At 34.5% G+C, this 26,273-nt stretch overlaps 1 protein-coding gene across 1 annotated transcript in view; it reads right to left on the bottom strand.

Annotated features, from left to right (window-relative positions):
• LOC124353847 (indole-3-acetaldehyde oxidase-like) overlaps window positions 1-26,273 on the bottom strand; it is a 46,252-nt gene that overhangs the window by 13,735 nt on the left and 6,244 nt on the right. The window contains 23 exon segments of the mRNA XM_046803876.1: window positions 1,044-1,242; window positions 2,349-2,532; window positions 6,126-6,266; window positions 6,376-6,466; window positions 6,626-6,716; window positions 6,805-6,966; window positions 7,055-7,216; window positions 7,305-7,466; window positions 7,680-7,839; window positions 8,001-8,184; window positions 9,750-9,957; window positions 10,846-10,944; window positions 15,448-15,563; window positions 15,918-16,083; window positions 17,166-17,312; window positions 17,314-17,333; window positions 18,473-18,602; window positions 19,270-19,400; window positions 20,226-20,328; window positions 21,186-21,415; window positions 22,454-22,727; window positions 22,909-23,068; window positions 24,718-24,878. Coding sequence (XP_046659832.1) covers window positions 1,044-1,242; window positions 2,349-2,532; window positions 6,126-6,266; window positions 6,376-6,466; window positions 6,626-6,716; window positions 6,805-6,966; window positions 7,055-7,216; window positions 7,305-7,466; window positions 7,680-7,839; window positions 8,001-8,184; window positions 9,750-9,957; window positions 10,846-10,944; window positions 15,448-15,563; window positions 15,918-16,083; window positions 17,166-17,312; window positions 17,314-17,333; window positions 18,473-18,602; window positions 19,270-19,400; window positions 20,226-20,328; window positions 21,186-21,415; window positions 22,454-22,727; window positions 22,909-23,068; window positions 24,718-24,878 — 3,481 coding nt within the window.

Below are 26,273 nucleotides of genomic sequence, written 5' to 3' on the forward strand. Positions count from 1 at the left end.
CAATGAAAAGCTCAAGTCATTTTCAACAGCTAATATATATTAATATTTACATAGAAAATTATACATACACCTGGAACCCAGAATTTCGTTAAAGTCTGAGTTAACACATACATGCAACTACACAACCAGATACTACTTGAACATAGCATTCACCTTCAGTGTGTAAGTAGTGAATGACAGAGTCTTCTGTAAATTGTGACCGTTACTTAAAAGGTGAACGTCTCTACTTAACTTTTGTCGAGGAGGTAATATATTGTATAATTGTGGCTAACACTCAAAATCATTAATATTGTAATACTATTAATTATTAATAACAAGGCTGTCCTATGTCTAAAGGTTGTTATTGGTGATGAATAATTTAAAAGGATAACTGGATTTCGTATTTTTGCCATGTGTTTTGTCACAGATAGCGCGCTTATTTCTGAGAAATGACGTGTTCGGGTTCCTCGCTCCGGTCAGAATTTACTGGTATAAGCTGGGATTTTAAGTACAACTTGTTCTGTTTATAAGTTGGACACTGGAAAGTTCATCGCTACAAATTGATTAATCTTTAATTTTTTATGTATGCTTTCACCTAGCATCTTAAAATTTTGTTAACACCAGAAGAATATATATTCCAATCCTCGAAACGTAATGCTCTATTTTTATAATATATAGCAGTAGGACTGCCTAAATTTCGTAATATTTTTTTTTTTTTTTTTAAAGGAGAAGCCGATCCCCTTTTAAGCCTTATTCTGCCCGTCCTCATGGGCCACTGGCCTGTGCGAGGATCTTATCAAACAGAATAAGGGAGAGAGTCGATACAGTACAAGGTCAATTGTACTGATAAAAAGTGCAAGGGTCACAGACAGGATTCGAACCTGCGCTATCTCTAACTCAGACTCAAAGTCCGACGTCTTAGACCGCTCAGCCATCGGCACTCCCGATTTTTATTATTAATTACTTTATAATGGTCATGTGAAATGGATTTTTTGATAAAGTTATAGTTATTAGATCGGCACACTACAAAATAATGTATTCATAACGACGACAGGAACTATTACCTGGTGCTCTAGCCCATATATTGCAGGGTTTGTCAGTCAATACCTCATATATTTTTGTCCCCCAGGCTCTTTGGTCATACACATTCGCGAATGATGGAACTAGTAATATAAGAGTAACAGGGTCAGTGAGAGCTGAGCCGTTATCCTCGTATATGTTGGTGTTCAAATATTGAATCTCTCCTTCTTCGTTCACTCCAGCCTGAAACGTACATAGAAGAATACTGACAATAACAATTGGTATTAAATCAACATAGATATTGCAATATCATAAAATTAAACAATACAAATCTACAAGTACTGGATAGGAGTATACTTGTATAAAATTCCTATTATATTGTTGATTTTTTGGTTACACTTTGAAAAAATAAAACTTACGCTTAAATAAGAATATCTATTCCTTAGGTGTTTGAAACATAGTTTTTAATTGAATATCCATTGACGTTCTGGACAAATATTAAAAGAAACGGACGACGTTCGCACTAATTTTATTTGATAATTTATAATAACCTCACACTTGTAATATTACACGTTTATTACATTACGTTTATTTGATTATCAATATATTTATTTAAAAGTATATAAAAATGATGACTTTGGTAATACTCTCTAAAACTCTTTTCCTTACTTGTACCACAGCAGATTCTATCTATATACATACTGCACGGAACCTCGTCCATCTTTATCAAATACTATAATTAAGAAGTAATCTCATTTATATCAAGTTTAGGGTATATTTTAATTAGAGACATTTTTTCTATTACAGATAAACCACAATGGCAATAAAAACAAACCAAAATAACAATAGAATGACAAACAAAACAATACAAATTACGAAAACCATAATAAATAACAACAAAACACGACCATAACAATAGTAATGGTAAAATAGATAAACATTTTCTACTGTTATCGCGTTGCTACTTTGTTGTACTTCCTGTACATAAAACTTCCGTTCTCATGAGCAACTGGGCTGTACGGGCATCTAATCAATCAGATCAATACAGAGATCTCTATTGATCTTATTCTACTCGTATTGTCCGGAGTAGACGTATTGGTTGCCACAACTTGCGACCCGTTATCTTTAGCTCAGAATTAACGCGCGGCGACCAGTTCTTTCTCTTAAGTGAAACGGGAATAATTCATAGCAATCTTTGTCAATCTTATTGCATTTTTTGTGTTGGTCTTCCAAAGAAATGTTGGATTTACAGCGGTCCTTAAAAATATTAATAATATAATTTGCCAAAACAAATGCACTGCCGTATGTACTTAAAAGGTTTAACTAAAGAATATCACTGAACATTTTACCTCATAATCAAAACAAGTAGCATATCTCTTGCCAAGAGCTTCCATCATTGTCTCCAGTTTAACCACCATACGGACCGGTGTCTGTAGCAGGTACGCAGCCAGGCTGCAAGCTCCTCCGACCAAGGCTCCTCTTGTCAGTTTTCCGCCGTAAGATCCACCCAAACGCCGAAGTTTCATGTTTATACTGTAAAAAGCATGTATCGTACCGATGAGCTGTAGATGTATGAAATATTGTAGAATGGGTTTTAAAATCAATCCCACCTTAGTGTTTCTTATTTCATTTTTTATTTTATTATAATTTTCTTTAATACGCATGATAAATATTCACGGATTAAAAGGTTTCGTATCACAATTTTAGCTAACCTAAGTAAAGCTACAATAACAGGTGTTACATTAAAATTTAACTTGTTATTGTCTGTGTTTATACATATAAAGACAATTATTTACAAAGAACAACTCCTATTTTTGTGTAGGCAACAACGTAAAATGTGTCAGTTTGGCGCTCTTTAACAAATCTTAAAAGTCTGGCTGGTTATATTGGTCGAATGTTTATCGAAACTTTTTCCGCCAGTAACTGGTGAAGGAATCCGATTCCTGTATGTCTGTCTAACGAGAAATCTGGTGTAAAACTCTACCTCTATTTACTCTACACAGACATTGAAAATAACATTCGTCCATTTCTGCATGTCTGTCTAACGAGAAATCTGGTGTAAAACTCTACCTCTATTTACTCTACACAGACATTGAAAATAACATTCGTCCATTTCTGCTTGTCTGTCTAACGAGAAATCTGGTGTAAAACTCTACCTCTATTTACTCTACATAGACATTGAAAATAACATTCGTCCATTTCTGCATGTCTGTCTAACGAGAAATCTGGTGTAAAAATCTACCTCTATTTACTCTACATAGACATTGAAAATAACATTCGTCCATTTCTGCATGTCTGTCTAACGAGAAATCTGGTGTAAAACTCTACCTCTATTTACTCTACATAGACATTGAAAATAACATTCGTCCATTTCTGCATGTCTGTCTAACGAGAAATCTGGTGTAAAACTCTACCTCTATTTACTCTACATAGACATTGAAAATAACATTCGTCCATTTCTGCATGTCTGTCTAACGAGAAATCTGGTGCAAAATTCTACCTCTATTTACTCTACATAGACATTGAAAATAACATTCGTCCATTTCTGCATGTCTGTCTAACGAGAAATCTGGTGTAAAACTCTACCTCTATTTACTCTACATAGACATTGAAAATAACATTCGTCCATTTCTGCATGTCTGTCTAACGAGAAATCTGGTGTAAAACTCTACCTCTATTTACTCTACATAGACATTGAAAATAACATTCGTCCATTTCTGCATGTCTGTCTAACGAGAAATCTGGTGTAAAACTCTACCTCTATTTACTCTAAATAGACATTGAAAACTAACATTTGTCCATTTCTGCATGTCTGTCTAACGAGAAATCTGGTGTAAAACTCTACCTCTATTTACTCTACATAGACATTGAAACTAACATTTGTCCATTTCTGCATGTCTGTCTAACGAGAAATCTGGTGTAAAACTCTACCTCTATTTACTCTACATAGACATTGAAAATAACATTCGTCCATTTCTGCATGTCTGTCTAACGAGAAATCTGGTGTAAAACTCTACCTCTATTTACTCTACATAGACATTGAAAATAACATTCGTTCATTTCTGCTTGTCTGTCTAACGAGAAATCTGGTGTAAAACTCTACCTCTATTTACTCTACATAGCCATTGAAAATAACATTCGTCCATTTCTGCTTGTCTGTCTAACGAGAAATCTGGTGTAAAACTCTACCTCTATTTACTCTACATAGACATTGAAAATAACATTCGTCCATTTCTGCTTGTCTGTCTAACGAGAAATCTGGTGTAAAACTCTACCTCTATTTACTATACATAGATATTGAAAATAACATTCGTCTATTTCTGCTTGTCTGTCTAACGAGAAATCTGGTGTAAAACTCTACCTCTATTTACTCTACATAGACATTGAAAATAACATTCGTCCATTTCTGCTTGTCTGTCTAACGAGAAATCTGGTGTAAAACTCTACCTCTATTTACTATACATAGATATTGAAAATAACATTCGTCCATTTCTGCCTGTCATAAATGGTTCATGGGTACAACCATGAACCATGGAGATTAGGTATTGTCTGGAGTAGACCTACTGGTTGCTAAAACTTGCGATCACGTTATATTTAGCTCAGAATTATGGCCTTACAGGCCTTATAGGTAATCTTGGCAATGAGAATATCATAGACTAAACAAATTATTAAACATAGTATATTGTGAAGATAACCTGTGACGTTTTTCAGCAACTTATCAACATTTGTAACAAGGGTACTTTGTTAGTTTATACAAATCATTACCGTTTTATATTAATTTACAAATTTCACTATTGTAAGAAGCTAAAACGGTAAAGCACTTTTTTAGTATGACGTGTTCACTGATGAAAATGGGATTGACGGGGAAAGGCTGTCATTTTTGGTTTTTGTTCATTCACTTTCATGCGTATCTGTAAGTACAAATATTTAATAGATTTTTAACTAATTTAACAAAAACCTAAAGTTTTGACATTTGGAACATAGCTCAGAACTGAACTACAGTTCCAGAGCGATTAAGTGCTATTTAATACTTTAAATAGTAAAAGTATATGCATATTCCTTGGATGAACACACAGGGAATACATTCTGTCACCTGAAACATCAATAGGTGATTGTAAATGGATGATGCAGTTTTGATTTATTCGCATGGCTTTGCAGATGAAAATTATCTCGGTATTGTCCTGCTTGTGTACATAAGATAAACAAGGAAGGGTTGCTATAAATGTATTGATTTTAAAGACTTGCTTTGTGACCTTAAGACGCATTCACATATTCAGTATCAGCCACCGCTTGGTTTAATTAGCCGAGCCTTCAGTGCAGTCTCTCAAACCACTTAATGGTGAAAGCAGATTTCCCTCTTTGAATGTATCCGTCTGAGTACACTTCAAATGGGTTAACTCGAAGGATTGAAATTTGATTTGAAACGCCAACACAACTACCTCTATATTGAAATTGAAAATAGTATATTTCAGTATTTTGGGAGTCACTATCCGAGCCAGGACGTTACCCACAGTGACCTTCGCCCGAGGTTAGATTTGTTACTTATAGTATTTAAAAAAAGGGAGAAATGTCTTTAAATAGTTATTTTTGCCCTTAGTGAAAGGCGGCTTTTATTCCTGAGAATAATGAAATAGTAATCCTACATAGTTTTGAAGCGATTAATAAAATGGCTGTAACCAAATATTTAATGTTATTCCATATAATAGACGTTTAAAACCTCGATATTTAATACGACGGAATCGAATATTCGTCACTTTTACCTAATATTTGATAAACTTTTACAATTGTTTGATAACCTAGTTTATAATAAAGAAAGTATACTTGTGTAAAAACTGGTTATTCAGATTAAGAGACGATATAAGGAAACCTAACTAAGAGACCTGCATTTTGCCTATAAGTGTGTTGCACTCAATACACTCATAGAACAGCTTAAATATTCATATCAAGTATGATTATTTATGTAAACGTATCGACTTCTGCTCTTTAAGTCCATAATCTCACCTCGCCTCTGATATATTACTTAGTAACGCTACTGACCCCTGAACCTTTTGTTGCCATTGAGTTGCACAGTAGATGTCCAGTCCACCATCCTCTGCATGGTATGTCACACAAGTCAGTAATCTCACCTGGCTTCTTGGATGTTACATAGTAGTGCAACTGTCTCCTGAACTTGTTGTTGCCATTGAGTTGCACAGTAGATGTCCAGTCCACCATCCTCTGCATGGTATGTCACACAAGTCAGTAATCTCACCTGGCTTCTTGGATGTTACATAGTAGTGCAACTGTCTCCTGAACTTGTTGTTGCCATTGAGTTGCACAGTAGATGTCCAGTCCACCATCCTCTGCATGGTATGTCACACAAGTCAGTAATCTCACCTGGCTTCTTGGATGTTACATAGTAGTGCAACTGTCTCCTGAACTTGTTGTTGCCATTGAGTTGCACAGTAGATGTCCAGTCCACCATCCTCTGCATGGTTTGTCACACAAGTCAGTAATCTCACCTGGCTTCTTGGATGTTACATAGTAGTGCAACTGTCTCCTGAACTTGTTGTTGCCATTGAGTTGCACAGTAGATGTCCAGTCCACCATCCTCTGCATGGTTTGTCACACAAGTCAGTAATCTCACCTGGCTTCTTGGATGTTACATAGTAGTGCAACTGTCTCCTGAACTTGTTGTTGCCATTGAGTTGCACAGTAGATGTCCAGTCCACCATCCTCTGCATGGTATGTCACACAAGTCAGTAATCTCACCTGGCTTCTTGGATGTTACATAGTAGTGCAACTGTCTCCTGAACTTGTTGTTGCCATTGAGTTGCACAGTAGATGTCCAGTCCACCATCCTCTGCATGGTATGTCACACAAGTCAGTAATCTCACCTGGCTTCTTGGATGTTACATAGTAGTGCAACTGTCTCCTGAACTTGTTGTTGCCATTGAGTTGCACAGTAGATGTCCAGTCCACCATCCTCTGCATGGTATGTCACACAAGTCAGTAATCTCACCTGGCTTCTTGGATGTTACATAGTAGTGCAACTGTCTCCTGAACTTGTTGTTGCCATTGAGTTGCACAGTAGATGTCCAGTCCACCATCCTCTGCATGGTTTGTCACACAAGTCAGTAATCTCACCTGGCTTCTTGGATGTTACATAGTAGTGCAACTGTCTCCTGAACTTGTTGTTGCCATTGAGTTGCACAGTAGATGTCCAGTCCACCATCCTCTGCATGGTATGTCACACAAGTCAGTAATCTCACCTGGCTTCTTGGATGTTACATAGTAGTGCAACTGTCTCCTGAACTTGTTGTTGCCATTGAGTTGCACAGTAGATGTCCAGTCCACCATCCTCTGCATGGTATGTCACACAAGTCAGTAATCTCACCTGGCTTCTTGGATGTTACATAGTAGTGCAACTGTCTCCTGAACTTGTTGTTGCCATTGAGTTGCACAGTAGATGTCCAGTCCACCATCCTCTGCATGGTATGTCACACAAGTCAGTAATCTCACCTGGCTTCTTGGATGTTACATAGTAGTGCAACTGTCTCCTGAACTTGTTGTTGCCATTGAGTTGCACAGTAGATGTCCAGTCCACCATCCTCTGCATGGTTTGTCACACAAGTCAGTAATCTCACCTGGCTTCTTGGATGTTACATAGTAGTGCAACTGTCTCCTGAACTTGTTGTTGCCATTGAGTTGCACAGTAGATGTCCAGTCCACCATCCTCTGCATGGTTTGTCACAGAAGTCAGTAATCTCACCTGGCTTCTTGGATGTTACATAGTAGTGCAACTGTCTCCTGAACTTGTTGTTGCCATTGAGTTGCACAGTAGATGTCCAGTCCACCATCCTCTGCATGGTATGTCACACAAGTCAGTAATCTCACCTGGCTTCTTGGATGTTACATAGTAGTGCAACTGTCTCCTGAACTTGTTGTTGCCATTGAGTTGCACAGTAGATGTCCAGTCCACCATCCTCTGCATGGTATGTCACACAAGTCAGTAATCTCACCTGGCTTCTTGGATGTTACATAGTAGTGCAACTGTCTCCTGAACTTGTTGTTGCCATTGAGTTGCACAGTAGATGTCCAGTCCACCATCCTCTGCTGGATATGTCACACAAGTCAGAGTTTCCATCATGAAATGATATTGGGATTCCATTTTAAAATCTCCTTTCACTATTTTGTAGACAGCAGCTGAAAAATACAGAAATAAATATAATGTAACTTAAAGTTTCGACATAACGAGCGTAAATTACTGTACGGGAGCTATGCAACTAAAATGTATAAATAACATAGTAATAAATTAGTCTAAAAATAATTTAAGTAATAGGTCCTAAGAAACTTCTTGCAACTCTATAAGGTACCATAAATGTTGTTTGTAATTAAAATGTAGAAACATGCTTGATTTGTTTGTAGTGGAATGTAGATGCATGCCAGACTTATTTGTACTAACATTTAGGTACATATTTGAATTGTATTTATCAGAACTTAGATGTTTGGTTGATAAGTTTGTACTAAAATTTAGATTTACATATAACTTTTTTTACTTAATGTTCACAAACGTCTGACCAGTTTGATATAGAATTTAGTTGCACGTGTGATGTGTTTGTGACACACTGTACTCGTCGGATTAGCTTGAAAGTCATTGCGTTCATCAGATTGCATAATGCTGTTATAGAGTGATGATATTACATTACATACTTTGTCTGGATTTGTGGTAAATTTCCAAGGTTTAACTTCTTAATACAAATTTGAAAGGACCCAATTAGAGAGTACCTTCGTGTTTTAGTCAATCTGGATCGTATCAAATTCATGATACATAACATGACTAGTAATATTTTTTTAATCAAATTCGATTTTTTTCAACTAACAGAGAAATAAATATGTAAATTTGATTTTTATTATTTTGTGATAATTATAGTTAAATGTAGCGTGTGATTATTACGAGTATAAAAGTAAAAAAAATAGATAGCTATTCTATTTATTACATTTTTAACATTTTTAAATTCCAAACAATGTTTTATATTTTATATATAGTCTACCAAGTCCTAAAACGTACAATAAAACTGGGATAATTACAACATTTTTAATTTTAAGTTTTAGACAAAATGAAATTTTATCCCGATCTCTTCAGACTGTAGTTCCACAAGGTAGGACGCCACACCAAGTGTCAGAAGTCACTGAACTTGAATACAAAATGTCAAGTCTCATTTGGTTCTCAAGTTGTACTATTGACAGAAGAAGAGGTACTTACATCCCCAGATAGGCCAAAGATTGTATCAGCCTACTAACTTCAGGCTGATAACAACCTGATAAGCTTCAGTGACGCTCAGCCAAATTCCATAGCTGGTCATGCATCATCATAAATCTACTCTTGTCTAAGTATTAACGAAGTTTCAAGCAAAATATAAGTCTCTAAATCCAAAAGTATACAGTTAAGAAAATGTTCTAAATATCTTGATACGAGTACATTCACATTTTTTAACGCAAATTATGAGTTTATATGCAAAATTTCAGCTTGACCGAGTAATGAAAAGTGGTTAAATTTAAGAAATTTATTTTTGGCGTCAAGACGATATCTACACAGACGGAATTTTAAAACTAATAGTAGTAGGCCTAATGGAAAAAAACTATTTACCACTGTAATAATAAAAAATTCGTTAAAAAAGTCCAAGCCAAACGAATTTTACAAGTCTCTAATTTTCAGTCGTCATTTAGAATAATGTTGTGACACTTTTAGCATTATAAATAGAACCTACGTGTTGGAATCGGTGGTTTAGTAAAACTGAGAAAAATCCTTGAGGTGTCCTGATTCTTCACAGCTTCACGAACATCAAGAACTGGCCTCTTCTTGTCCTTACAATGAATCAGGACTAGTTCTGCGGCCAAGTCAGCGAGTTCTTGAGTCTTGGCCACTATTATGCCAACTTGCTGGCCAGCAAACAGTATTTCCTTATCAGCAAACACCTGAAAAATGTGAAAAACCTAAATTAACTTCCAATTAAAACAATAAAAAATATATTATGTACATTCGTAGCGAAAGGGCCATCAGTTTGTATTTAAATATTGGCAGTTTTGAACACCATTCAGCATATATTTACAATTTACGAAGCCACTGCAGTTGTTGGTTTCATTGAATACTCGTTTGCCAGTCAACGTATGCAGACAGTAGTGTGAAACTTGTATTTTCTTTCAGAGGAAGAGCGTTTTGGATTGCTATCGACAAGATGGAGATGATTGGTTTTCCAACACTGCCGCCCACTGGTGAATGGGACGTGGGAAACTGTTTTCCAGCAATCACATCTCTACCTTAACTAAGACAAATTCTAAATCTCCGTCGGGAACCTTCATACCACATTCTATACAATACTAATAATTTAATTCAGTACTTTCTTGTCTTAAATTTGAAAATTGTTTATAGACGACGACAAGGAACACGAAACTGCCGTTGCCAACTAGTTAAAGTCTCAGGCAACGATCTTCTATTTTGAGGGATTAAAGCAACAGGTGCAGTCGTAAAATGTTTTGCGAACAAAAACGAAAAAATCTTAAAGAGAAATTCAGGAAAATTCAAACTAATATAGAAACTTCCTAACTCCATTTCGCGTACGGGCTAAAGTAAGTTCATAAGCTTATTTAGTAAATTACCTATTTCAAGAATAGACCTTTACTATAAAAAATGTTAAACGTGAAGACATCACTGTAAGCCACACAGTTGAAGTAACTTATTGCTATAACTAAATTCATTAAGTGAGTACACTAAATTTTATTAGAATTTCAATTTTAAGATTGTTTTAAAATGTGTGTTTAAAGTTGATGTAGAAATGCATGCAATGACATAGGAAGTAATTTTACCAGCTCATTGTCCGGAAAGAAAAACTGTGGCCGGGGTGTGAATGTGTTTTCTCCAGGAATATCCTTGGCCGAAAAGAAAGCTACCACACCAGGTAACATCTGAAAGATAAAAAATATGAACGCGATACATTAAATTAAATCAGTGAAGTAAGATCATACATAATTTTCTATATTGTTATTACTGTAAATAAAAAAATTAACTGATATACTTAGTGACTTCCATATTTTTGTATATTTTACCCTCAGCAAAAGAGTGTATGACATATATAGTATATAAAGAATAAAGGATCCATCACTCAAAGGGCTGGAAAAGTTTTATTTCTGTGTATCTGTTCGCACATCTCGAGAACGAAATTGTTTTAAAAGCTTTTCACGAATCTACATTTAAGTTTGTTTTTAAATGTAAGAATTAAGATTATAGATGTTATACAACGTTATAGCTTAGTTTGTTTTCAAGATTAAGCTATATTCTCCAGACAGACGGTTCGTATGACAGAAAATAATTATTCATAGCCCCTTAAGTTACAAGCTTCCCTAAGGCTCAGCCAATTAGATTATATACAAAGGAACATAGCTATAGCCTCATTCCCCGCTGAGAATTGTGGGTACTCGTTCTTGCTCCGTCTTCTTGTTTGCTGTTCACTAAAGTCCATAAGTCAAATTAGGGATTCGGGGTATGGAGACTGTGAATGATTAGCAAGGACGATTAATGAGAAGGATATTATGATTAGGAGGGTGAGGTGTAAAGAAACATACACTAAGATACAGTAAATTAATATTGATGGGCTCTGTTTCTTTTCGATCCTTATAGCGGAACTGACAATTTAACGTGCAATTCCAACTGAAAACTTGTAAGTAAGTAAAAAGTAAATTATCCGACAATTTCTGGTAATCACTTAAAATTATAATTAATTGTTAAAACTTAATAGGATCCAAATTAACACACAAGAAAATACGCCAAGAGTGTGTGCTAAAGGAGTGGGTAGACATATTCACGAATTCATTCAGTGAAAATGTACAGGTAAAATTGAAAAATGTCAATGCATACTTGAATAATTGTAAAAGGTAAGGTAATATTTGTAATTATATCACATTCTCAAAATGTAGTAAATTGACTAGTGATTGGCTGAAGCTCAATGAATGTTAAACTACAATACATAGTAATACGTATCCTGCTAAAGGTGAGTTGAAGGGCACGGAGATGTATCGTGATTGTCTGAAGCTCAATGAATGTTAAACCACAATACATAGTAATACGTATCCTACTAAAGGTGACTTGAAGAGCACGGAGATGTATCGTGATTGTCTGAAGCTCAATGAATATTAAACCACAATACATAGTAATACGTATTCTGCTAAAGGTGACTTGAAGGGCACGGAGATGTATCGTGATTGTCTGAAGCTCAATGAATGTTAAACCACAATACATAGTAATACGTATCCTGCTAAAGGTGACTTGAAGAGCACGGAGATGTATTGGGATTGGCTGAAGCTCTATGAATATTAAACCACAATACATAGTAATACGTATTCTGCTAAAGGTGACTTGAAGAGCACGGAGATGTATCGTGATTGGCTGAAGCTCAATGAATGTTAAACCACAATACATAGTAATACGTATCCTGCTAAAGGTGAGTTGAAGGGCACGGAGATGTATCGTGATTGGCTGAAGCTCAATGAATGTTAAACCACAATACATAGTAATACGTATCCTGCTAAAGGTGAGTTGAAGGGCACGGAGATGTATCGTGATTGTCTGAAGCTCAATGAATGTTAAACCACAATACATAGTAATACGTATCCTGCTAAAGGTGACTTGAAGAGCACGGAGATGTATCGTGATTGGCTGAAGCTCAATGAATGTTAAACCACAATACATAGTAATACGTATCCTGCTAAAGGTGAGTTGAAGGGCACGGAGATGTATCGTGATTGGCTGAAGCTCAATGAATATTAAACCACAATACATAGTAATACGTATCCTGCTAAAGGTGACTTGAAGAGCACGGAGATGTATCGTGATTGGCTGAAGCTCAATGAATGTTAAACCACAATACATAGTAATACGTATCCTGCTAAAGGTGAGTTGAAGGGCACGGAGATGTATCGTGATTGGCTGAAGCTCAATGAATGTTAAACCACAATACATAGTAATACGTATCCTGCTAAAGGTGAGTTGAAGGGCACGGAGATGTATCGTGATTGTCTGAAGCTCAATGAATGTTAAACCACAATACATAGTAATACGTATCCTGCTAAAGGTGACTTGAAGGGCACGGAGATGTATCGTGATTGTCTGAAGCTCAATGAATGTTAAACCACAATACATAGTAATACGTATCCTGCTAAAGGTGACTTGAAGAGCACGGAGATGTATCGTGATTGGCTGAAGCTCAATGAATGTTAAACCACAATACATAGTAATACGTATCCTGCTAAAGGTGAGTTGAAGGGCACGGAGATGTATCGTGATTGGCTGAAGCTCAATGAATGTTAAACCACAATACATAGTAATACGTATCCTGCTAAAGGTGAGTTGAAGGGCACGGAGATGTATCGTGATTGTCTGAAGCTCAATGAATGTTAAACCACAATACATAGTAATACGTATCCTGCTAAAGGTGAGTTGAAGGGCACGGAGATGTATCGTGATTGGCTGAAGCTCAATGAATGTTAAACCACAATACATAGTAATACGTATCCTGCTAAAGGTGAGTTGAAGGGCACGGAGATGTATCGTGATTGTCTGAAGCTCAATGAATGTTAAACCACAATACATAGTAATACGTATCCTGCTAAAGGTGAGTTGAAGGGCACGGAGATGTATCGTGATTGTCTGAAGCTCAATGAATGTTAAACCACAATACATAGTAATACGTATCCTGCTAAAGGTGAGTTGAAGGGCACGGAGATGTATCGTGATTGTCTGAAGCTCAATGAATGTTAAACCACAATACATAGTAATACGTATCCTGCTAAAGGTGACTTGAAGAGCACGGAGATGTATTGTGATTGGCTGAAGCTCTATGAATATTAAACCACAATACATAGTAATACGTATTCTGCTAAAGGTGACTTGAAGAGCACGGAGATGTATCGTGATTGGCTGAAGCTCAATGAATGTTAAACCACAATACATAGTAATACGTATCCTGCTAAAGGTGAGTTGAAGGGCACGGAGATGTATCGTGATTGGCTGAAGCTCAATGAATGTTAAACCACAATACATAGTAATACGTATCCTGCTAAAGGTGAGTTGAAGGGCACGGAGATGTATCGTGATTGTCTGAAGCTCAATGAATGTTAAACCACAATACATAGTAATACGTATCCTGCTAAAGGTGACTTGAAGAGCACGGAGATGTATCGTGATTGGCTGAAGCTCAATGAATGTTAAACCACAATACATAGTAATACGTATCCTGCTAAAGGTGAGTTGAAGGGCACGGAGATGTATCGTTATTGGCTGAAGCTCAATGAATGTTAAAACAATCCCGGAAACCTTTCTTCTAATTTTAGCCAGCTTAAATATAGTTTTTATATTAGGTCTCTTACATGTAATGTCTTGTTGTAATCCCATATTCTCTGCATTTCAGTTATTATCTGTTGACTGCTCAGTTAATTAATATACTCAATAATTATAATCTTTCTGCTGAATGATGGGTATTTAGACATCTATTCGTTCGTTGGTATATAGAGTTCTCTATATTCCTGCATAATTTCTCAGTTATCATCACGTACAAAAATGTTAAATGTTTATTGCTTACAATTTCTATGATAAGTTTATATTTTGACGTGGGCCAGTTAGATCACCAGACACAAGATGTTGGCATCTTGTAAGAGTTTATATGACCTCAACCAAATTGCTCATTTATCATCTACGTAGCGCATCTATAATTATGGCTCTACTGCACCCTTCCAGGGCGATCTTCTCAAGGTATTCTAAACTTACTTCCACAGGTGCGATAGTTGTTGCCCCATTGCAGCCCGATGAACTTGCTCATCGACGTTGCAAATCATAAAAAAGGATTTTAGAAATATTTTAGCCGATTCTGATATTTATAAAGAATGTATTTCTTTAATTATTTGCATGAATCTTAATATTTCCGGTAAATTTACACTTCGATAAGGAACAAATTAACGACAACATCGACTAGTAAATAATGTGCAATTCATTTTACAGTTCTTATTGTTTGTATTTGACGAAATGAGTAATGAATCCGTCTCTCCCATGTAATAAGATAACAGATAGCGTCAAATTGTCAAAAAATCTGCAGCCTGTTGTTAAAACGTCATGATGAAGAATAATGAACGATTTGGTCACATTTATTTTGATTAGTTGTTTCAGCTGATCACGATACAGCTCTGCCCCTTCAACCCATATGTAGAGGACATTGGACTAAAATTGGCTTTCTAAGATGAGATAGAAATATTTGTGTGTGTGGGGTTTTAAATGTGGTTCAAACCGGAAAATGGATGTGTTAGTTATTAGGTGATTGTTTACAAGAGGTGTGTTTTACAAGGTATCAGACGCAAGCTAGCTGCAGAAGTAATGGTTTAGCTAGACAGTATATCAAGGGATGTACAAACTGTTTATCTTACAAGGGCCTTAGAAGGATCCAGTCCCTGGAGAGTCGCAGGTCCATGTTTAGTAATGACGAAGGCGGCGTACAATTCACATCCTATTGTTGGAATATCGTACACGTACTCAGCTTCCCCTGCAAATTGTACCTTTATCAGAAAATATGTGTTTTATATTTGAAGTTTTAACTTACGAATACGTAACTTACGCCTGCAAATTGCATCTTTATCAGAAAATATGTGTTTTATATTTGAAGTTTTAACTTACGAATACGTAACTTACGCCTGCAAATTGCACCTTTATCAGAAAATATGTGTTTTATATTTGAAGTTTTAACTTACGAATACGTAACTTACGCCTGCAAATTGTACCTTTATCAGAAAATATGTGTTTTATATTTGAAGTTTTAACTTACGAATACGTATTCGTAGAGTGTGATTCTTTGACGAATCTTTTCAGAAAGAGATAAATTAGTGAAGAGTATGCCTACCAGAGCACTGGATTAACGATTCCAGTTTTGGAAACGGTTGGTAGAGAGGAGGTCTAGAACTGTCAGTGTCAAACTCCTGTTTGCCTGAAGACAATGGCCTCGTGATGTCCATTCCTCCACTACGGAACTGAGGCCTCACACTGTTGGGGCACAGGCTCAAGACTACCTGCACAAGGGAATGTTCAAAATAATATCAGGAATTAGTTCCTATCTAAATTGTAAATACAATACATAATAATTTCTCAACTAAGTACAAAACAGCATTAGTATTTTTTTGCCTCCAGAGTTAAATTAATATTTTATTGACCGGCTAGGCGTTTTAATTCTTTTATATCTAAAAGTGAATAACCGACAACTGAGAAAGATAATCTGAAGCAGTACGAATCTTCCATCTATTATATATATAATAAATTGCTTTTGTTTGATTTTTATATTTCGTGTATACTGAATTATGCCGTAAATTTTGACACTTAAGCAACAGGATATATACTAGTTCATAAAACGTATTGTTTTTAGTTTTTGCACATAAAACATTGCAATGTTAGTGATCTTGTTATTCTTTCAAATGATCCATGATTACAAGCAAGCACTAAGTAGGAAAGACAAGCCCCCTCCCCCAGTGAAAGACTAACACTCTATGCAAGCATTCCATGTAACAGGAATAAATACATAAACTACCGGTAAGGCCTCTCCTGAATTGTGGTTTGTGTCTAGCAGTCTGTAGTCTTGCTACACTTCTTTGCAGATAACATTGAGAGCTGCCTGTAATGTAGAGATGAACTATCGATATTAGAATATTACCCTGTACAGCAGAGCCAGAGTGAGGCCTCTCCTGTATTGTGGTTTCGCATCCGGCAGTCTGTACTCTGGCTGCACTTCTTTGCATAGAATATTGAGAGCTACCTTTAATGTAGAGATGAAATATCGATAACCCATGATTGGAATATTACCCTGTACAGCAGAGCCAGAGTGAGGCCTCTCCTGTATTGCGGTTGTGCATCCGGCAGTCTGTAATCTGGCTGCACTTCTTTGCATAGAATATTGATATCTGCCTTTAATGTAGAGATGAAATATCGATAACCCATGATTAGAATATTACCCTGTACAGCAGAGCCAGAGTGAGGCCTCTCCTGTATTGTGGTTTCGTATCCGGCAGTCTGTAATCTGGCTGCACTTCTTTGCAAAGAATATTGAGAGCTGCCTTTAATGTAGAGATGAAATATCGATAATCCATGATTGGAATATTACCCTGTACAGCAGAGCCAGAGTGAGGCCTCTCCTGTATTGCGGTTTCGTATCCGGCAGTCTGTAATCTGGCTGCACTTCTTTGCAAAGAATATTGAGAGCTGCCTGTAATGTAGATTCGTCCATCAATCGTTTACCGTTGTAGAAGGTTTCTGTCATATAAGCATGGGTCTGAAAAATAAATTAAGCGTTAAAACATAGTACTAAAACAAACTGTTTTAGTGTGTATAGTCACTCACCACTACTTTATTAGTTGTATAACCATGTTTCTGACACCTATTTGATTGAGACTGACATGCATTATATACGTATCGTAAGCTATAATTCGCGTTAAGCAATAACACTTGAGTTTTTTTTTACTTTAAGAGGCTCTAAAGTTTGGCCCCTCTGTGTATTTTATTATTTCTATATTTTTACTCTAATCGTATTTGTAATGTGAACGAAACATGATTTTTCCGGACATTTGCCATCGTTCAGTACCACAATACAATCAGTAACACTTCGTTTCGAGCTCTACAATCTGATCTTTTTTCCATGTAAATGACTAAACTAATGCATGACTACAACCAAGGTTAAAGTAAACAAAACAAACCAGAGCGTTATGACACGCGTAAGTCAGAAACCTCAATTCCATGCTCACTACTAACTCCAAAACATGCACCTAATAACACCTAACACTAATTATTAAAACTGAACTACAGAATACAGGTCACAACATGACTGCACTCTCCGGCCAAGCAAATAGAACTGACGAGAGAGAGGCCAATAGTAAACGACGATCTTCACGGCAGAGTGAAGATGGTGGCAAATTGAACAATTGCAAATTTCCGGAAACAATCTTATTTCCTTCACATTCCTAACATCATCAAAAACAAACTTCAAACAAAGTATTTTTAATATATTTTTATTTTATTCATCGTAATTTTAATTTATTTTTTTAAATAATTAGACGTATTAAATTAATTGTATTAAACTTGTGATATGCCCAGAAAAATTTATGACTATAATTGTGTAATAAATTATTTAAATTTAATATTTTATATATATATATACCATTCAAATTCAATTAAATTTGTAATTAAAAGAATTGAAAACAAATTATGTAAGAATCTAAAATCCTCCAGAGCCCACTTTTGAGCAAAGTGGAGAGGAATTTGTTACCCAGTATTTTATAAAATTAAAGGAAAAATTAATTTATCGGACTTCAACTTTTAGTAGGCTCCTTATTTTTTAATTAGCCAACAAAAAACTAATTAATTTTAGAATTAGCTGGCAGGATGAAAGGCTGATGGGCTTTTTATAATACTTACAAAGCGAGGATTTATGCCACCAAACAGTATACTCGGTCGTTCTAATACTCGAAAACCCGTCTTCTTTTTTCACACAAAACTTGAACCCTCCGTTGACGTCGGCTATAGCATTTTGAGCTCTTGGCGCGATCTGGAAATATTGAACTCTGTTAAAATTTGCTGTAAGATTTTACAAGTTTTTAGTGACAAAAGCTATAGAATTGAAACAGGAATATACTTGAAAAGGGACCAGAACCTATCATTATTTAATAATGTATATGTTGAAACCGCAATGCTTTATATTATATCGTAAATAAATCATGTCTCATTAAAAAAAATCTAGCTTGACTAAATCCTACACACACATACCATCATTTGCCAAATACAATATATTGATTGAGTTACTTAGTGACGGACAATGCCTAAGAAGCTAGCTATTTTCTTGATTGTTCCGATTAAGTTTTATACGATTAAATGCCATATGAGAGAGTTTTACTTGTGAGGGGGAGAAAATATTCTCAGTCCCTAAGTGTGACAATGACACAGTGTAGCGGGTATGGCGGTTATCGCAAGATAACCGATTTAGCAACGTCGAACTACGTTGCTACTTGGATGGGTGACCGCTGAGCAATCCTGTCTTTTCAAGTTGCCCGCTTGCCCGGAGTTAGTGATGGTTTGGAAATCGCCTTTAGGCCGTTGGTCCCCAGACTAAGTGGTCTTAGTCCTTTTAACACTTTAAGTGTGCTTAGTGGCAACAATATGAAATCCTCATTATCTTTTCCTGAAATGAGATTACCACTATAATACATTTGGCTTACCTTGTAGGTTTTTACGATATATGTCAGGGCATTTAGTGGAGGTAATACTATCTGCAGAATCACCTTTTTGTTCATGTCAGTCTCTAAGTAGTCCGTCAGCGACAGCAGCGTGATTTGCTCATTATCTGCTCCTGCAAACAAATCACGGTTTTTCAATTTAATAGGTTAAAAATTATTGATAAAATAAAATAGTGCATGTTAATCACCTAAAAAAGTTAAAAGTACCAAATTTAATTTAAAAATTGTATCGACGGTAAAACAATGATATTTTCGAATTAAATTATAATATTGTGGATTTTTATGAATTATGGGTGCATTCTGTCTTTATCCTGGTTTAAAAGAGAATGCTAATAAATTAATTTCAGACTCTAAACTTAAAATCAGGTAGTATTTAATTGGTGTTAGTTAGATAATTTATTTTTTGTCTCTTGTTGCTATACGTTTTTATTATGCGCTGACGTTAACATAATGTATACCTAATTCTTATAAATTTAAAGGAAACCATATGATATTAGTTAATAACTCTAAATAAAATACATAACAATAAAAGAGTACAATAGAATACACTCTCGAAAGTTTATCTCTAGTTTAAGATTATTTTCGTGTTTTTATATCCTGTAAGAATATAAATATATAATTAACCGTACAGTTTTGAAAATTACAGGAAATACAATACCCGTACTATTAGAACTATCAAATACAAAATATATTTTTTAGGTTGGAAAAGAGTATACTTTCTTCAAAAACAAAAGCAATGACTTTTCATGTCCAACTTAGTTACTAACAAATACAAACATTTCGCTATTAAAGAAAAGAAAAAAAAAACACCTGATCTAACATTTAATTTTGTAAATGATGTCTAATTATTTCTATGTCAGTCTTTGTGGTTTTCTATATATTATTCTAACGAAGTAAATTAACAGCCTGTAGCCAAATACGCAATAGGTTATACTTACTAACTGATACTCTAGCGCCCACAGTTTCAAGTATTAAAAATATATCTGACTGAAACTCTCTGCACTCATGTTTTATAGACAGGTTGCCAGCGATGGTCCCCACCTGTTGGTTTGGATAAATCGTATTAGCGCGTTATTATATTTATAAGCCGTTTTCTAGCGTTAAAGCTTATTAAATTCTGCAGCACACCCAGTCGGCCAATTACTTCATCATCACACATTTACATCACACTTACCTCTGTGTCAAAATTGTTTTCGAAGACACAAAAGCTCTTTATTGGAATTATCCTAGCACTCATTAAGTCAGGCATGAAATGAAATGAAAAAAATGATATGGTTGAATGTTCAGTACGAGATAGTAAAATAGTGGTTTGTAATTTTAATTAGCTTCTCAGGTATTCCTGTAACATTCCGGAAATTTTGAATTGAATAATGTAATAAGGTTTCCGGGTGTTTCAAATGTCCAACCCTTCAACTTTGATTTTGGAACGGTAGAGTTTTACAATTTTGTTTGGTGTAGTATAAGAACGTAGCTTTCGACGTTTTACACGGGTTTCGACGTTACGTCTAGAATTTCCAAAATGTAATTTCCACTTGACCAAGTGGCAACACAAAAGTTTTAAACGTGTTAGCCCATCGAGTGATACCTAAAACTGAATATTGTAATGAGAGACAACTAAGGTCACCTGTAAATAACTATCCAATATAAGCATTATTTGGAAAATGTTAAATATTGTAAATTTAATTCTCACTATTGTGGGTAGAATAAACCTTAGAGATCTCTAAATATTCATAATTTTTTCACTTATCAAGAACTCTCAAAATGATACGTGGCTATACGAAAGTGTTAGCCCCACTCTTAAAATGAGCATGTAGAGGTAAGTATACTATCTATAGATAACGTATTAAAAATTAAATTAAAGCAGAAATTACATATAATGATTGTGACTGGTAACTTACATTTCTAACATGCGTGTTAGCAACTTTGCAGATATGTTTGGCCAGCTGCTTTAGGTAAGAGAAATATCCGGGGTTCTCCACCGACACAGCGTTGAACAGTACGATGGCGTCTGACAGGGTGGTGTTTGCTCCGACGTGTAAGTAGTTTGAGGAGAAAGTGTGAGCCTTTAAGTACCCCACTCCATTTATGTCTATGTAGACATCGGGAGGTGGCTTGTACTTCAGAATCCCTACAGTAACAGCACTTTATTAATGAACCTGTGTAAAATGTGTTGTTTAGATTACGTAACACTGCTGTAAACAAAATAATTCATTATTTTATATATATATATATATATATATATATATATATATATATATACGGACATATACTAATCTCTTAACCAAAGTATATATACATATATTTATTTATTTATTATATATATTTGGTTAAGAGATTAGTATATGTCCGTATTATATTTAATACATTTTTACTAGATCTAAGTCAAAGCTTCTCTAAGTATCTGACTTTAAAGCAATAGAAACGAGTCTTTTACATTTATCTAGGTTATTCTTTCATTTACTATTTTATATGTTACTGCTATTTATATAAATTAGCTACATACAGCATAGTATGGTATAGTGTGCCAAAAAGTTAGTCTAATTGCAGTAATATGCTTCATATTCAATACTTCTCTCACTTAAATCCAATGTTCTGCAGGACGAAACTGTCAATTTATCAAAGCGGCATGTGACAGCCTGGGGTCGGACAATGACACCCCTTTCATCTGTCCTTTCCGTTAGTAACGTCAGTGATGACGTTATTGGCTTCCGTTCATATCAAACTTTACAGTGACAGTTTCTTTACCTTATCCGTTTATTTTATTTCTCAAAGTGTCTATACAACTTCATACAGATATGTTTGATATTTAAACAAATGTCAGGTTGTATGCCTTATAATTAATGCCTTTTATTAATTGAATATTGATTTATCTTTAAACGTAGATTATAACATACAAGCACGCACGGGCTTCCGTAGAAATTCCGTAGAAAATTAATTTATCTGAATTAAATAATCAAATTATGATTGGAAATTTATTTCTCTGAAGATGAATAAATATAAAGCTTATATATTATTTCCCAAGCAATGATTTACTGTGAAGTTTTAAACTCATTATTAGTAACTAGAACAAAATATTCTTTTACAATCAATAATAACTTTAAGCAGAGTGAAATTAACATGTAATATACATATAAAAGATAGAGAACATTCGAAAAATACTAGTCACCTTTAGATGTATTCCCTCCAACAAGCATGTAGGAACAATTTATCATCTGGAAGATCTCAAAAATCTCATTTACATTAGAAACTTTGTACCACTGAGTTCCACCCTGGAGTTCGAGTTTCAGTGACGGTAAGGCGAGTGCAACCTCTAGGAACTCTACGTCACAGTCATTTCTATCACACCCGTCCTCACAGTTATATGGGGCTTTCTTGTTCTGGTCATCTCCGCACTTACCATGACACATGATACCACTTTTTGGACATATTCCCATTATATCCTAGAATCAAAATTTGTTTAAGTTAGTCATAAACGTAAACAAAATGAACAATAAACAAAGAAAGTTACGATATGGTTCAAAATTAGTGGTCGTTACGTCAAATAAAAGTAATTACTATGTTTTAACATAGGCTATGAGGTAAAACTAAATTTGATTTATTGTCTATGGATTGTGCACGTGCCTCTATATCTGCTATCTTCTGCTCTAGCTGACTGCTTTTATCACAAGCAAAAGATTTGAAAGCATCAAGTATCGGTCTGTACCCAGTACAACGGCAGAGATTCCCTGAGAAGGAGTCCTCGATTTCTTTCATGGTAGCATTCGGGTTGGCCGCTAGCAGACTGAAAGAATTATGCGACTTTAAAAATAAGAATTTCCCACTTATTAAATATGTATAACAACTCAGTTACTCAATAAAGTTGTAAAAACTGTAAAAGCTATTATAATTCTTATTACTTAATTACGAATGAGTTATGCAAATTGGACATACAAATAAAACAAATTTAAATCTATTATCTAAACTAGGTTGTGGCCAGCGATGCGACATTTTAGAAAATGTCCCTTTAATAGTTTTTAACGATAATAAATCGGGATCAAATCTGTGCGTGCGTGCGTGCGTGTCCGTGTGCGTGTGTTCGGTAGAGTGTTTATGAACCCTACGGCAATATTTTGCAAAAGTTTTCTCTTCATGTCAAGACAACAGAAGACGTTGCAAGATAGCGGACTACAGATTTAAAAAAATTTAATATTGTAAAAACTAACAGGATTATAAGTATTTTAAAAGAATACTAGGACTATAAAAATTTAGGTGTCAACAAAAACATAAAACTCAACCATGAAATCATTTAGATTAAAGTAAGCTTTTAACTGTTGCAATGCATGGCACAGTTTTCATTGTTTACATGACTACGTCATCATTAATAGTGCATTTAAACAGTTAACAGCTTTTATCTACATTATTATCTAACCGCTCATTATGATCTTGTGCTGAAATGTTTGTCATTCAATGTTATTATTCTTAATAAAATTAATAATCTTATTCGTGTTTACGATTTTATATATATCATGATAACGTTTTTATATTTTCTCATAGTCTTAGTATATTTAGGATCGGATTCAAGAAAGTACGCATATTGATTATGGTTTGATGATATCACATAAAACCAGAGGTACTTATTCATACTCATAGAACATATCTTTCCTTTTTACGATGGACGTAGGTTTAAGAAAAATCGTGTAGATCATGTAACATCTTGGCAATGAATGGACTTCAAGGGAGGCTTTTCTGATCTTGTAAACAATATATTCTTGGAAACAACTAGGTTGAGATTGCATGTTTTTATGGTTTTTCATGTAATAAAATTCTAAGATAATGAAATTAGCTATATATGTGAAATTTTGCAAGCAAAGCATGTTATGCGACACGTAGGTTCGTACTATTACCTTGTGAATAATTAATATAAATAATTAATATTTATATAATATTAAAATATGAATATACTTTAAGTTAAAAATACACATTCTGCATCTGCATTCTGCGTGTTTCTACCACGTTCACTTGCGTCAGGTACAGTCCCGACGTTACTAAATATAATATTTACAGGCTTGTCCGTACTATTGCTCCTACTAGGATGTATTGATATATTTGTTACATTTACCACTGTAAAATAACTAGGACCGAAGGACCGAAGAGGTTTGAGGTCCTACTTTATATATTTTAACTGGAGTTAAATTCTATATTAACCACATTACTTCTTAACTACATCGATTAAAAATGAATTAAAACTATGCATAAAACAAAGATCATATATTTCATGGATCGACAAGTACATTAAATATTTAACACAGGTTTGCACTATAAAAATATGGTTTTTTATTTCGTATTAACCAAATTTTCATTCAACCCAATTTTTTTCTATTCCGTTATACTCGTGTGCCAGACGAGACTCTATTCTATCCTAATTTTACTGTGATGATGTGTTAAAATTACCTGTACATAGCAACGACCCATCCTGGAGTACAGTAGCCGCACTGGGTACCGTAGAAGTGAGCCAATCTTGTCTGGATTTTGTGGTAACCTTTTTTTCTACTCCCAATGCCTTCCACAGTAGTCACTTTAAATCCTTGGCAAGCGTAAACAGGAAACATGCACTAACATGAGAAGATAGTTTATTACATATTTGTTAAATCAATGTATTAATGATGAACTTGAGGTTCTTTAGATGCATATACTAAAAAGAGAAAAATATATCTGAAAAATAAGTCGGGAATGTAACAGATTTAATATTGTGGGCAATAATACTAACATTTGAACAGCTTTAAGAAGACTTGCCCTCATCACTTTGCATGAAGCCTATTAATTTATAAGTTTTTAACTGTCCAAACAATTTAGGAGCAGTTTCGTGTTCAAGATTACTATTTTTATTTTCGCTAAGTTAATACACAGTCTAAAACGAGTCTAATTGCAATTGTATTCAAGCCCATAGGTGGTGATATTCAATGAAATTTAACCTTAATATTTGGCTAGTGCCAGTGAAAATAAAAATCTGAAAGTCCATAATGACGACCAAACAAATTACTCTTTGTTTTAGAGATTTAAATTATTCTTTTTTATTAGACGAATCACCTCTACTCAACTCGAACTTGTATTGTTTCAATAACAAATTGAACACAAAATTGTCTAAAAAGCTTAAATAATTATGTAGACGTTAAAAATTATTAGGCTCCATATACCATCTCTTACTAAGTTTTTTTGTTATGTGTTTAAGTTTAATTTTTCTATGTGACTTTTACTTATTACAATAAAATATGAGTTTGGAAAATTAAAACTTTTACTTCCATTTTTCTATAAAAATATAGTGCAGTTTAACTTTATACTGGTTATAAATTTAGCTTTGTTATTTTTGTCTCCATACGCATTTAAAATACATCCATATAAAATATTATTTTACAACCAATTTATAAAACTAGTTTTTGACTTTTACAAATAGTGAAAGTAATGAACATACGTGTTTATGGATGCAGTCTTGTTAAAATTCATAGTCATTGATTTATAATAATTCATCGTTTGAATTTATTTGCAATGCATTATAAATATTGCTTGAAATCGAGCAATGTGGTAACACACGTATAAACGGCAACCCCTCTGGGTTATATACTGTATTAGTTCAAAAACATTCCTTAAACTAAACATTTATACATTTTAATTAGTTTGCTAAATATAAATAGTGGTTTCTAGTTTGAAAAGTACGCACGAAAATCGACTTTGATAACAGATTTAAATTTTATTACAATAACAGTTTCTTTAATCATAATAAATATAGGGATTTTTAAATTCTTTTGTTTGGCATATACGTGAATTTGGAACCTAAATTAAAATGCCAACAAATGTTTATATATTATCCTTTTATAGTTTTCCTTTTTGAAAACGCGCCATAGTAAATATTTGAATGATACTTATCAAAACCTTCTATTCAACGTGAAAATATAATACAAATATCCCAGGAAATCTCGATTTCCAAAATAAACTCCTTCAATTTAATCGTT

This window comes from Homalodisca vitripennis, chromosome 1 (genome assembly GCF_021130785.1).
Source record: "Homalodisca vitripennis isolate AUS2020 chromosome 1, UT_GWSS_2.1, whole genome shotgun sequence".
Classification (NCBI taxonomy): Eukaryota; Metazoa; Arthropoda; class Insecta; order Hemiptera; family Cicadellidae; genus Homalodisca; species Homalodisca vitripennis.